This window comes from Nyctereutes procyonoides, unplaced genomic scaffold (genome assembly GCF_905146905.1).
Source record: "Nyctereutes procyonoides isolate TBG_1078 unplaced genomic scaffold, NYPRO_anot_genome, whole genome shotgun sequence".
NCBI lineage: Eukaryota > Metazoa > Chordata > Mammalia > Carnivora > Canidae > Nyctereutes > Nyctereutes procyonoides.
The window spans coordinates 9,682,653-9,698,228 of record NW_026575120.1 but is presented as its reverse complement, the minus strand read 5'-3'; the positions used below and the strand labels follow the sequence as shown (position 1 = coordinate 9,698,228).

At 40.9% G+C, this 15,576-nt stretch overlaps 2 protein-coding genes across 4 annotated transcripts in view; both read right to left on the bottom strand.

Annotated features, from left to right (window-relative positions):
- NRG1 (neuregulin 1) overlaps positions 1-15,576 on the bottom strand; it is a 1,074,849-nt gene that overhangs the window by 115,475 nt on the left and 943,798 nt on the right. The window lies entirely within an intron of this gene.
- On the bottom strand, positions 7,446-7,634 carry LOC129515812 (uncharacterized). The gene has a single exon (XM_055334839.1). It carries the CDS (start codon positions 7,632-7,634, stop codon positions 7,446-7,448), a length of 189 nt encoding a protein of 62 aa, XP_055190814.1.

Below are 15,576 nucleotides of genomic sequence, written 5' to 3'. Positions count from 1 at the left end.
CACTGCTTAAATATTTCCATGGAGAAGAAACTAAATCCTTTCCGAATACACAATTCATTTGGAATAATTTTGATCGTGAAAAGATTCTTCCCTATACCATGTTGTTTTTTGTTTGTTTGTTTGTTTTGTTTTTTCACCATGTTGTTGAAAGAGGTACATCCATCCAACCTCTGCTCCAGAGAGGTGTCCTATACCGATCAAAATCATACACGGAAAATTGTCTTCTCTAGAGACACTGTCTGGAGTGAGAGAATTTACTAAATCGGATTTGCATAATTAACAGGAATAGTGAAGTCATTTAGATTAATATAATAATATACCATTTGAATAAAAAAGCCGGAAGGCAGTATGGAAAACAAAAGCAAGGTATAGTGAAAACCAAGCTCATTCCAGTTTATTCTCATCACTCACATGAATTAGCTGGGTGACCTTGGGCAAGTCATTTCACTTTTCCAGATTTTAATTTCCTCACTTCAGAAGTCACTCAGATAATCTTAACATAGGTTCAACATATAAAAATTCTATGATTACAGAATATCAATTACAGTATTTGGAAACAATCCTGGAATGCTTACACACATGCATACAAGAGAGGATTAAATTCATGCCTGCAAACATAGCAACAAGGTTTGAAGTAATGAGGATTCACTTTATTCCCTCTCCTCGATCACTCTTCATATGAATGGTACATGAGCCCAAGTTTTCATTCATTTTGGGAACTAATACCTTGATGGCAGCCGCTAGCGTTTCTCTGCATACTGAAACTAAAAATCTTTGGGAGTGTTTTAATATTCTCATTCTATAAGCCAAAACAATAAATGGAAAATATGACCAAGAAATAAAAACAAAAATACTTATAGCTGTCAGCTTTCTAGAATCTGAAAATAATCTTACTATATTTACAGGATGGAAGAATTATGAATACGTTTTTCATTGTAAAATGCTCTTAGTGACTAGATAGAGACTACTTGCCCAGTCGCTTCAATGGTCTGCTTAAAGAGTGTCTTACAGGCCAAACATCAACCACCCCAAGTCACCCAGCTTGTTGGTAGCACAAGTGGGACCGGTGGGACTTTAAAATAAAGAACATTTAAGATAAGGGTGAGAGGTCAGTATCAAACAGATAGAGGAGAGGAATATACCAGGGGAGGGAACAGACGTGGTCATGACAATGTGATTAAAACAAGGGTAAAGAGAAGAAATGCTGAATTCAGAGAGTTATATGCATAGTGAAGTAAAGAAAGACTTCATGTTGATTCAAATTGTGCAACTAGATTCTTCAAATGTATTAGGACATAAGCTCTATGAGGGCAAGAGCTTTTCTTGTTTTCCATTGCCATAAAGTCAATCTAGAACAGTGCCTGCCACGTAGTAGATACTTAGTAGGTATTCACTGAATGAAGACAGAGAAAATAACAGAAGGAAATTGTTCACATAGAAAAATACTAAATACAGAAACGTGACCTTAACTGTAGACATAGTAGAGTTTACGGCTTAATAGAAAGCTCGAACAGATTCAGTAGACAAGAGTTATGTTCTACCTCTCAGGGGCTCCTAGCTTAACTTCAGATATGTCATAACTTTTTTATGCCTCAATTTCTACATCTATAAAATATCTCTTTCTTTACACTTTAAAAGTGTCCTATGAGGTGACAGTAATAAGAAAAAGGAAGGAGGAAGAGCAAAGATATATGATTTGGAAAGACATAATGACTTTCCGGGAATGCAGAAATACTGATTTGTACACACACGTTAAAAAAACGGTCAGCACAAAACATGAGAGACACCTAACTCTGGGAAATGAAAAAGGGGTAATGGAAGGGGAGGTGGGCGGGGGGTTGGGGTGACTGGGTGATGGGCACTGAGGTGGGGGCACTTGGTGGAATGAGCACTGGGTGTTATGCTGTATGTTGGCAAATTGAACTCCAATAAAAAAAAAAAAGAGGTTAGCAGAGACATCGGTGTGAATCATACTACGGAAAAGAAAAGGGAGCGATACAGAAGAGGGGCAAAAGTCTGAATTAACTGCCAATAAGAAACCAGTATATTGTTCTAGAGACATACATTTGTATGTGTGTTTGTAATATGTGTAAATACCATTCAGTATTAAAATCCAATAAAGTATGTGAAAAGATCAGTGAAGATGCTTTAATACTTTAGAATGCAATGAAATATGAATAAATAAAGCCAGAGTGGCATAATTAGAAAAATAATTTGGATTCAAGAGATAATTGGGTGGGTGAGAAGGCAGAGGAATGAAGAAAACCGATCTAGGTAGCATAAAAGAACAAGGAGAACAGAGCGGGCAGTGCAGGGAAGAGGCGAGCCACAGAGCCATCTGCTATATGTCAGGAAAGAGCCCACCCTGGAAAACCCAAGCTCTTTTTGACAGCAAGCTCAACACTCTATGGAGGATCAAATAAAAAGACGAAAAGACTACCCCTACTGAAAATTTCATAAAAGCAAAATTTCACATAAGGCGGGAAGGAAATGGAATTTTAATAGTATACTATACATGTGTGGTCAGTGTACCACTTGACATCTATCCCTGTCAGGTGGATGCCACTCTCCAGCTCTATGCTCTGGACCAGGGAAAAGATGACAAGAGAAAAGAGCCACGTGTTGTTTGCTTAAATTCTGGGGGACAGGACACTCTTCTCTTCTCTACTATTTTTTGGATTTCACTACACCTTTCAGAATTTTGTGGGTTTTAATAAGAGAATGTCACTTTCTCTTTCATCTTTCAGAGCCTGGATTTCTTCCTCACCTGTAAATTTAGAAAATTATTTGGTTTCAGTTGAGGATCTTTCACTTTCTCCCAGTTTTTAAGATCTTGAGCTTTAAGCAAGTTCAGTTAAAGTGGAGAAAAGTTATTTGAAACGACTATTCTGAAATACCTACAAGAACAGTTGCAAGGAACTCGAAGAATCTCTTGGGCTTAAAACAAATGCCACTTTTAAAGTGAAAGGAAGAAATCCTTTGGTCTATTCAATTAATCATGTTGAGCTTTTGCAAATGGCAGTGATTCATATGTCACTGTGGTAACAATGGTTTGCCATGCAACATGCAAAGAGATTTTAAGACAAAGCAAAAACAAATTTGGCCTAAGATGAAAATACTAATACATTCTTATACTACAGAGTCGGTTGTCAAGCAGGCTCTCCCATCCAGAAATACGGTGTCTTCCAAGATGGCACTATGGTTCCCTGCTACAATTTAATTAATCAGCTCTTTTTTTAGTAATCTAGGTTTGCAATGTCTCGAAGTCTGTCCTCTCCAGATAAACAGAGGTTAAGAAAAATTTTAAAGCCCAGGCAAAGAAAACAAATTAATGCTTCAAGTATTATGTGCCCATAAAAACTTAACTATTACCATGGCAAATAAAGATGTGGTAGTGGGAAACCACTAACCATACACAGAAAAGCTTCACATTAAAAAAAAAGTATATATAGTCTCTAATTCTGCATTAGATTTCTTGAGATCTAGATGTATCCATAGATTAATCTGGTGAAAACATGAAATTATATTACCTTATTAAAAAAATGCCCATTTTAGAAAACCTGACGTAACCACTATTCCTATAGACAATTTAAAATGTTATATATTGCCTTTTATTACAACAAAGACAGAGAATGTTTTAATTTTAAAAGAGTCGGTGGGAAGGGGAGTAATTCTAGTGTTTATAGAATAAAAGGCAAACACTAGAAGGTAGATTGGTTGGGGAATAACAGAGCAGACACAATTACTAAGATTGTCTCTCTTCCACTCTCTCAGGCTCCAGGATAAAGAAGAATCAATTAGCCCTCCACAGACTATGACCTTGAAGGCTACAGCTCTGTGCATAAAATGCTGAATATGCTCAGACAGATAGGAAATGGAGAATAATGTCCTGAAACCACTGAAGAGCATGGTTCAAATACGATCATGTCGTTTTAAGATGTATACCATCAGAGCCTGCTTAGTTCATGTCAAAAACACGCATGATGAAAGGAAAGCTCTGGTTCTTCCTGTCACTAAGCAGTACTTTCTTAGTTGAAGGGAAAAAAAGTGAACAAGGTTACAGAATGACAGCCTGATTCCAAGTTTTTTTTTTTTTTTTTTTTTTTTTTTGCTTTAGTTGATGGTCATGAGCTTTTTAAACAACAAAGCGACCACTTAACATAAATATTTGGAAAAAAAGCTCCCTGGACTAATCACCCCCTCCCCCCAAAAATTAGACTCAGAATTTTTAGGATATTAGTGTCTTTGTTGTTTTCTGAGGCCAGAAAATTAACACAGGGTTTCCCACAAAGAAAACCCATAGGCTGTAAAGTGTTAAGCACTGTCTACCCTTAACTTAAGGGAGAAAAGTACTTCCCATACTGCTTAAGGCTTATCTCCAATGCGCTTCAAAATGCTGCAGCTGTGTCTTTGGCCAGAACTGGCCACACCGTGATGCTTTTAGGCGGCAGTAAATCTTTTCCACTCAATGCAAATGCCAGAAAATCAATGCCCAGGCTCGAAAATACAGAGAACAAGAGAAACTATAAGGAATGCATACCCTATTAAAACACTTAATAGAAGACTTTACCTTAAAAAAAAATGTCTTCTCAAAAAGTTACAACTTACTATTTGACATGGTCCTAGATCAGGAAAAGGTACTGGACAGTTCTTTACTTCCCCGCCCCAAGCCCCAAGATGACAAAATTATAGTCTTGACAAGTTTTTTTTCAGTGTTCTCTTTCTTTTTCTGGGCAACTGAACTTATTCGGGCACAATGTAATTAAAGACAAGTTTCAAACAATAAAGCCAAAGAAGTAACCTTGTCTCCACGGTGAATTTTGCTTCTCTTTGCAGGATCTGTACTTGCTTTTTATAGCCTGTCATTTCATCTGGGTATTATTTCCCGGTCACTTTGCCAGGTGGGAAGAGGCGGCGAATGCAGCGATGTCTGTCAGACCTTTAATGATGCTTCAGGGATTTGATAAAGATACAAAGCAGTGTCTGCAGAAAGGAGGTTCTTTACTAATTACACCTGAAAAACAAGCCTCTCTCTCTCTCCCTCTCTTAAATCTCTGCCGCTGAAACTGCTGTGCATGAAACGATCTTGAACCACAAGCACAAATCGAGTTTTGTGGGCTGCTTTACCACCCGGCTCTACTTCGTTCGGAACATGAACATAATGTCTGGAAAAGACATTCTTTATTCTTCCTCGCCATCCAGAGGGAAACAGAAGGGGTGAGTATTTCATCACAGGACCCTGAGCCTCAACTCTAAGAGATTTTACACACGTTATTAAGAACCGAATCCTTTCATCTTTTGCTTTTTTCCTGCTAAGGACATACTCAGCAATGGGAAAGAGTAGAAGACAGAGAAGCGAAAATAAATCAGAAACATTTAGAGAAGAGAAGCTGGAGGAAACTCCTCCCTCTCTCCTGACGTTTGGAGCAATCTGACTAGTCATGGTTTCATCCCCGTCAACTTTCCATTGTACAAGCGCTGCAGCGACCCAGTCGGATCGGCCGCATATTGTTCTGTATTGTTTTAAGAGCGTGGGCTCGCCTCACCCCCAGGTTATTAAGCTGCGCGGCTGCGGTCCGCCGGGCAAAAATGACACGTCTGGGGGAAAAACAAAACAAAACAAAACAAAACACAATGCACCTTACTAATGGGTCTTGTACTTTTTAATGCCTGCCAAGGAAGCTATTTAAACATTTGATTACAGAAGACAAAACTAATTTGGGGGAGATCCTTTCGTGCAGAACTGTACTGCGTCCGGAGGAAAATAAAGAGGCCCCTTAATAGATGGATGCTCAGTAGCCGAAACTACAGTCTGGGCAGGACAGCAAAGAGCCTGCCGCTGCCGAGGGGTGAGCCCCGTAAATGCAACGCGCTATCAGGAAGAACCAATTAAAGCAGAACCGCAGCGAGAGCAGAGGGCAGCGCAGGGAACAGGGAGAAGGGACGGATGGAGACAGAACAGGTGGAGCGGCACAGCTGGGAGGCAGAGGGGAACGGAAAGGTGAGGACAGGACGGGTGACGACGTCTACACTGCCCGGGAGAGAGACGCCAGAGCACCCTCGCTGTTGCACGGGAGTCACGCTGATGTATGAAAATAAAGGATGCTCTGATGCTTTCATTTCTAAAAGGGCTAGAAAGAAATGGAAGGGCAGTTACATTGGAGCATGACTCGCAGACGCTGAACTTGTGGGTACCCCTCTCCCCAGCCCGTGACGGCCGATCTGGCGGGGGGTGGGGGGGAACACCACCTCCTCCCCGCAGTTTGCAAGATCATTTCCCCCAGGGCTTCCAGGCCACCCCGAGCGCTCCAGCCCCACGATGTGCAGAAACAGAACCGTGCAGGGGGAGCTAGAAGACGACGCGGAACCGGCTCCAGGCGCTGGAGAACCGCTTAGCGCCTCGAGCCCACCCCCTTCCAGGATTCAGCACCTCTCTCTCTCTCTCTACTTACAAAGTTTAGGAGCAGTTTGGAGATTAGTTTCTGTTGTTTGTGGCTGAGTTGCTGACTTGGGTGTTCTCACCTCGGGGTTCCGTGTGGGGAAGGGGAAGGATGGCGCAGTGGATGGCAGGAAAGAAAAAGCAAAAATACGATTCTTCGGGGTTGGTCCCGCGGAGGGTTCAGAGGACACGACAGCATTGTCAACTTGCAATGTAACTTGAACCTCAGTTTCAGATTGAGCCCTAGAGACAGGTGGAGTGTACGCCTCAGACGCGACCCACACAGCTGAGGCGGCGGTTGGATCCAGAGAAATAATCGGGTCCTGGCCTAACCCCCAGGGTCAAGGTGAGTGGGAGAGTCATACTCAAATATCTTGTCCACGAATACCCACTTGAGGCCGGCAATGCAGAGGCAGAGGCTGACTAGACAAGCCAGGATGGGGACAATGCAGATTTTCTCGGAGTTGAGGCAACCTCTCAGGCGCTCGGCTTCCAGGCAGACACAGCAGGGAACCGCCAGGCCCACGAGGCCGGGGCTTCTCCCATCTTCAGTCTGGGTCTCTGGCATGTCTTCTGCTGCCGGAAGCCCGTCAAGAGATGGGTCTGCACTCAGCTGAGTGGAGGGGCTGGAGGACCTCTCAGCAGCTCCCTCGGACATGTCTGGGGAATAAATCTCCATCGGCTCACCTCCAGAAGGCCCGGCCTCTCTCACGGTCCATTACCATGCAGAGCCCCCCCCAACCAAATGATACAGCATCTTACAGGGGGAAATCGATAAGTCTTCCAAGTCCAAGGCCATTATCAAAAGCAAGAGGAGTTCAGGAGGAAGGGAGGAGAAAAAGCCTCTAGCGACTACCGAATAAAAGTGTATTGTAATTCGTGGCTGCTGTTTCTGGGCCACTTTTGCAGTTCTTTCAGAGGCTTCCCCAAAGCATCCCGGCTGCTCAAGAGGACCGAGGACCGAGGACCGAGGGCCCAAACAGAAACCGAGCTGGTTGTTGGTCAATTAAGTAAACCAATAGCCCAAACTGAAAGGCATGTTTCTCACCTCGAGCATCTGAAGCTGGTGTCTGCTTAGGTGGAGAAAACAACTGTCATGCAGGAGAAGTAAAAGCAAAAGCAGGACCAGCGGCGGCGGCGGAGGCGGCAGCAGCGGCGGCGGCAGGAGAGGCAGCAGTGACAGTAGCAACAGCATCCTGTTGTGTTAACGCGACGGCTGAAAGAGGCTGAATCATTACAGAGCAGCAGGTGCCTGCCCTCGGAGCATCACTGCAAACAGGATCATCACAGAGGGATCCGAAGGGAAGAGTGCGGCCCCGGAGGGGCGGTGACTCCCCTCCCCGCCCTGCCTCCACCCCCACCCCCCAACCACTCCTCTTTGTCCTTCTTGAGCGCTCATTCACTTTCTTCCTCTGCGGCTCTGCCCTGCTTCATAGTCTCTTTCTCTTCCTTTCCCCTCCTCATCCAAAGACGTGTTCTCTCTCTCTCTCTCCCTCTCTCTCTCCCTCTCTCTCTCTCTCTCTCTCTCTCTCCCCCTCTCTCTCTCTTTCCACCCTCCTCCCTCTGTCCGCACTCCAGGGCTGCTGGCTGGTCTGAGTAAAATCAGTATACCCAGCAACGCAGGACTGCCAGTGACTTCCTATTTTATCCAATTAGAAGGAATAAAGGCCATCGAATCAAAGAGAAGCAGGCAGGCACCAGTTAAGCTCAGTCCCCATGGCCCCCACCCCTTTTCTTCCCTTTCTCTTTTTCTCCTACAAAAGCGGCCCCAGTATTCCACCCCCACCTCGCTCGCTTCCAGTCCTGCCGGCTCTCTTTACTTCACCCACTGTTGGGTCAGAAAAAGCCAGCGATCGATGCTAGCAATCTAACAAAGCTGGGATGGGGCGGGGGATGTAGGTGGGACCTTCTGGGTTGGACCTGAGGCTTGGCAAAGTCTGATATCTGATTCCTCCCTAGAGAGGTAAGCTTTTCAACAGCAATTTCTTCTAGCCTGCCGCTGAGAGATAGCATTCCTTCCCCTGCCCTCTAATAAGTTTTGTTCACCAAGAGGACTGTTATTACCTGATTTTCAACCAACAGTTAGGACATTTTTTTCGAACCATGGACAGCTCTGCCTTCAGCCCTGTTCAAGATGATTGTGCAAGACTTTGCAATACCCAGGGTGGAGTGGGGAGCCTCTGACGGAGAAGGGGCATTTTGGGAGGGGAGAGGTGTTCATGTATCCCCACTCTGGTACCATTTAAATTTCCATTTCCTCTTCTCACCCACAGCAGTCCTAGACTAACGCCAAGCTAATAAGAAACACTGGTAAACAGCGCTATGAAGGGAGCAAAAGGCTACCGCTTCATTTTGAAATTTGCCTTCATTGTGACTCCACACTGCGGAGGTTTGAATTCCCTGGGCGCTGTAATATATACCACATGTCCTCAGCTAGAACCACACTGCAAGTATTAAGAAGAGTTTTCCATAAGAGTATGCCTTTTGGGTTAGGTTTCAGTAGCTTTACCTTACAGACAGTTTCAATGCAGATTTTTCCCTCCTTTTAAAACAGCAGCCATTAAAAGACTGGAAGAAATGTGGTCTTTAATAGGGAGCACAAGATTTCCTGAACCGCCCCCCCCATTCTTGCACGTCAATGCATACTATATGCATCTGAACCTTTAATCCATGCTTTACTGTGACTGCACACCCAAATGGTTTCTGAGGAACCATTCTGCTCACCCATGTCAATAGGAGTCTTAAAAACTCTCTCTAAATCTATACTACACAACCATCATGAGTCCCAGAAGCAATAAATTTGGAGCTCAAGTCCTGAGAAATTCTGCTTTAAGCACATTATATTTTGTATAGCACAATCTCCACTGCTCTGCAATACTTTTTAGCTTTAAATGGGCTCCAATAAGAATCAGCTTGCAATAAGAATATTATAATTTCTTTCAAAATGAAATTGGTCCATAATTATAAATGACTTAAAGGACATTAAATCTCAAAATGTGTTTGTGGTAACAACAGCTACAAAAGCCAGAACCAATGTGCCTAATTGTGGTTATGACTGTGACAAGCTTATGGGCAAAATGACTTATCCTCTCCATAACCTGCACTTATATAACAATAACCAATTGGTTATTGGTTATCTTTTAAAATAAGATCCTGTGTCCACTTTCTAGCTTTAACTATTTTATTTTTCTTAATTAATTAATTAATTAATTAATTTATTTATTTTTGGTGGGGGAGAGCATAGGGAAGAGAGAGAGACTCACAAGTAGGCTCTGCACTCAGCAGGGAGTCTGATGTGGGGCTGGATCTCATGACCCTGAGATCATGACCTGAGTGGAAACCAAGAGTCAAACCCTCAACTGACTGAGCCACCCAAGAGCCCCACTAGTTAACTGCTTTTAAAGTAATGAGTTTTCTTAAAGATTCTAACAATGGACACGAAATTTCGTATCAGAGAAGCATTTATAGTAATCAGACTGAGAGGTATTAACATCTTAAAAAATATTCAAATCAATATAGACAAAGTCAATGTGTATGCTAAATTAGAGTACTTTATAATCCCTTTAACAGATCACCCAGTTTAAATACATGGTACCTAACTCCTTACTTCTGTCCCAAACCAACATTATACTCAATAAATTGGCATTTCATGTGCAGCCAATCATTTAAGTTTCAAAAATCAAAATGGGGTTCAGGCAGACCAAGTCAGGCAGGTAAGAGAAGTTACCAAAAACAGTAACTCACAGTTAAGAAAAGTGGTCTTCAGCTTGTACCAACAACTGCTCACCTCACCTTAATCACTGAGAGCAAACATAGTCTACAAATTATTGGGCTCTGCTCTAGTTGTCATCCTAAAGACACCCAGCGCTTAGAAAGGAAAACAACATATCCTACAAAGGCTAGGACAAAACAGCAGAAAAAAATCTTGCAGACTGCCACAGCAGCTCTTTCCCCTGGGCTACACACATGGGACAATGGGATGTGTATGTGTCCTTCTGGAGAGGTATTCCAAGAGCCCCATGGCACCTTGAAGCTAAGATCAGCTTGCAGAAAGCCAGCGTCCTGTAAAGTCACTTCCCACCATTCATCAGAAGGTGAATGTAATTGAGGAAAGGGAGTACAGAAGATAAAGGAGGAAAAAAAAACAAAAAGAATTCTTCATTGAGACTTGAGATGAGGAGCAGAAGGTTGCCTTCATCCCTTAATCAAATCCCCTATAGCAATACAGAAGTGAGGAAGGGTGGTGTGAATTGGTGAAGGATCAGAATTTCCTTTGGATGAAACGCGCCTATTTGGAGGAAGAACTGCAAGGATATACCACTTTAACCTTTCGGGTTCCATCCTGGTAAAGCCCAAGAACACCCATATTTCTATATCCCCTTAAAAAATAAACACGAGACATGTTTTTCCTATCTTTTTAAAACCACACTGCCACCTCGTTCATCGAAGCTATATTATGGAGCTCCACCTTTGTGCCAGGTGCTCCGCTAGGTTGTTAATATATTATTTCTTATCTTTGCCAATCCTGTACAGTACATATTATCTTCAAGATAAAGAAACAGACTCAAGCAGCTTAGGTAACTTAGCCATGGACACAAAGCTATTAAGTGATAGGGCCAAGATTTGAACAAAAGTCTGACTCATGCTGTTTCTGCTGAAAAAGACTGCTTTTATTTTTAATCACAATAATGCATCTGATCATTTATTGCTTACCTATCACTTCAATGGAGAATAAGTGAACCAGAAAGTGTAGCAATGAAAAAAGGCTTAGTACCTTAATGTAGTTTGCAAACAAACTTAAAGGTGCCTTGTTTCCAAATAAGAGTTTTCTAAAATTTTGCCTAGTGACATCCAAGTTATAAGGATTAAGCATAGGCTATTTACATGTTACCTATTTATAATGGAAACTAAATGAGCTCTTCCAGTTTCAGTCCCAGCATCTTCTCTGGAAAGCTCTTTCAGTTGTGTACATTTGTGAAACAAATTGCCCTGAAATAGCTTAAAACAACAATCATTGTATTCTGTCTCATGAGTCTGTGGGCTGACTGGGCTCAGCTGAGTGGTTCTTCTGCTCCACCTGATGGCAGCTGGGTCTGCAATCATCTGGGATACAAGTAGGCTGGAAACTGAAGATGGCACTCATGTGACCAGCAGCTGATGTCAGCTGGGAGCTCAGCAGGGACTGTAAGAGAGTATGGCCTCTCCCTGTGGCTTGGGCTTCTCACAGCATGGTAGCTGCAGTCTGAGAAGAAGCCTCTCAAGGAGGAGGAAGCACAAGCTGCCAGTGCTCCTGCAGACTGAATCTAGACGGAATCTAGAGGCTTCATGGGTTATTTCCATTGCCTCCTACTGGGGAAGCAGGATGGGGTGGGGGTGGGGAAGTAAGTCATGAAAGGATAGTGACAAAGAATTTGTAGCTATAATTAATCCATCACATAAGGTAAGGAAGTAAATGTTATTAATAAGTCGACCTGGGACAAGAGGAGACAAGGTAATGTAGAATGGGATTTGGCAGATTCTAAAAAAATCAAAACATACCTGTATTTCTGATCCACTTTCAAAATATTCCAGCTGCCTTCTAAGCCAGCTTCAATGAAGAAAAAAAATCCTATCATATCATCAAATATACTCAAATTCCTCTGCTACTTCAATTCAAGCCCAGCTATTGGGTTCAACATTTATTTATTTATTTTTTTTGAAATTTTATTATCAGAACTATTCAGCACAGCTCTGGCAGATGAAAGAGGATAGTAAATGCCAGTTTGCTTTTAACCATATTACCTGAACTTTTTTTTTTATATTTTCTTCCCCTGAATTTTGGCTCTTTTGCTCCATAAATGTTTATCTCTGAAAAAGCTTACCCTTGCTCCTAAATTTTATGGCTAAAAACACAGAATTTACTTTGTGGTGTCTAGTACCACGATGATCAGGATAACTTTTTTTTTTAAGATATATTTATTTATTAGAGACAGAAAGAGAGAGTGTGTGTACATGTGTGAGAAAGCACAAGCTGGGAGAGGGGATGGGGGAGAGAATCCCACCAGACTCTGCAGAGCACGGAGCCTGGATGTGGGCTCCATCTTGTGACCCAGGAGATCATGATCTGAACCAAATCAAAAAGATGCCCAATGGACTGAGCCACCAGGAGCCCCTGGGATAATTTCATTTCTAAATTATAGTCATTGGAGATGACTATGGATAAAATGTATGATTTATGTATTTGCCAATGAATTATAAAATCACAGTTTTCTTAAGAAAGCTTCACGTTCTAAATGTAACCTTAAAAACTTTCTGCTTCCTATGGAGAAGACAAGTACTCAAATGAACGGTAGCCCCTTGCCACTCATTTGAAAGTCATTCTCTAGGTGGCCGCAACACTTCCATGGAGCCCTTCCATATTTCCAAGGCATGACCCAGCATTTTCTTAACTGTACCATTACTGGGGCACATCTTCACAGTTTGTGCTATTATTTAATTATGCCATGTATATAGGACTGAAGAACACAATTTCTTTGAAGGCCAGGTCTATCACTATCTGGCCGTCCCAAGCCTAGAGCTGTGTTATCCATCCAGTACATACATTTTGTTTGGTTTTATTCTTTAAAAAAAAAACAGATTTTTATATTATTTACTCATGAGAGACACACAAAGAGAGAGAGAGGCAGAGACATAGGCAGAAGGAGAAGCAGGCTCCCTTTGTAGAGCCTGATGCAGGACTCGATCCCCAAACCCCAGGATCACGACCTGAGCCAAAGGTAGATGCTCAACCACTGAGCCACCCAGGTGCCCCAGTTTGGTTTTATTTTTCATTGAAACTGAATTATACAGATTATGGTATCTCTGATAAATGGGCAAACTTTTTTCATATCCATCTAATTATTCAAAATACCCTTATATTCTTGTTCATTTTTTCAAATCTTTTAGTGTTCAGTTCAGACACATCCTTATCAAACTTTTCTGATTGTTCCTATATATGCCTTTTGTGAACTTATGCTAGTGAAACTCTGTTAGCACACCTATGCTTCACTTTTCACCACCAAAGATCCTTTCAGTGGATAGAAAGTTGGGAATAAACCAAAATTTACCTGTTGTTACTGTAATTCTTCTCTCTTCAACTAAAAAGAAAAAGTTCTCTGAGGGCAAACCAAATCCATGTACTATTTGATGTTCTTCTACATTATTCATAAGCCTAAATGGGTGATATGAAACTCATTTTACCTTACTGGGCAGGTATCTTCTCCCCACTTTGAAGGCAAGTAAAGATTTTGATCATAATTTATCCTTAACCAGTGAAAATTTTCTCAGAGAAGACAGTCTGACTTAATTTTAAGAATTATTTTGTGAAATGCTTATACCAAACATTTGGTATTGACTATGGGCCTGTGTTCTCATTTTATAACAAGATGATCAATTCACTCCAGGACATTTTGTTCTTTATGAATTTAGATCCTCTGTTACTCAAAATACAGTATATGACCTGAAAGATGAGGATGTGAGAATTTTATATAGAAAGATATCTTTAGTAAATGGGATAATTACAGTAAGTTTTCTTTACTTTGAGAGAGCCTATTAATTTCTCACTCCCTGTAGGTAAAATTATTAGTTAAATGCAAACAGAGTTTATTTTGTTTTAGATTTTATAGGTCACTTTTCTTCTAAAATTACGCTGGACGTGTTCTGGAAGTAGCTGGAGATGGTTGCACAATATTGTGATAAATACCAGTGACCTGCTTACATTAAACTGTTTGATTTTAGGTTATGTGAATTCTAACTCAATAACACATAAAATGACTCTTGGACACTCATCATGGTTTCAGCTTCTCCAACATTCAATTTTAAAAGGAAAATATGTCCTACCTGACCAGTTTTACTAGTGGACTGCACTAAAATAATGAGCCTTTGGTGTATGTTTAGGCTGCCCTTTCTTCTATAAAATCTCAGTAGGTCACATGGTATTAAATCTCTGACAGTTATTAATTAACTACGAACTCTGAATTAATGTTGATGATGCAACACTGAATCCAAAGGAACTCAGAAGCACAAATAAAGATATAATAAATTGATGTGTCATTGAGCGTTTCAATTCAAAAGACATTTTATGAGAAAATGAGCAAAGGCTTATAACTTTATCTCATTTTATATATTTCAAATATTATTTCTCATTGTTCAACTCCATCCCATTCCCCTATTTAGAATATACTAGAAATATGAGCAAAGGATGGGGGAGAAAGTGGCAGTGAGTCTAAATTATCTGTATTTTCTACGCAGTGTGCTTTGTTATGAGATGTGTGATAAACTCACTACCTGAATGTAAATTCCATAAGGGCAAGCACTTGTGTCTGTTTTCATCACTATATCCCTTTTCCCTAGAACATGCCTGGCACACAGAACGCATTTAGCATTGTTGAATAAATGCATCGATATGGAAACTCTAGTAAAGAGAGATGAATTAACTGTGGGAAAACATCTTAAAGGCATGGGTACTCCAGATTGTAAGAGTTGTATTTGTGTCAATAAAAGCAAATAATGTTAAATTACTGTGTGTGTATATGTGGAAGAGAAAGAAAATTATCCTTACAGTGACTACTCTGATGTTATATATATGGGTAGTCAATTATAATGTTTACTAGAGTAATATATGTTGGATTAGTTATCTTGATATCTTTGCTTGTTTCATTAATATTCACTGCTTTAAGGTAAGATCACATCACAGAGACAACGGCTAAGAGAATTTTTGTTTGTTTTATCCTCAGGTCTTATGGCAAATGTAACAAAAATGTAAGGGATAATCTGCACTTTAAAAAGCATGTACATATATTATGTTATTAAAAAAATAAAGACTATATACTTGGTTGCAGCAAGAGAAATTAAACATTAGGAAGAAATATCTCTGATAATCAATGCCCGTTTAATACAAAGTCAGTAAAGTTTCAAATATGGAAGTAATTAAACTTGATTTATACTTAGGCACAAGCTATTTCAGTTTCTTGTCAGCTGACTCTATTAACTAATCCCCAAATCAATCCAGAAATGCAGTGTATTGCACAAAACATCACTTTACGAATGCTCTGGAATTTGTTACTTTGATTTTTTCAATCTTCTGCTTCAGACAGAACTTGTTGAACATGAGATGGTCC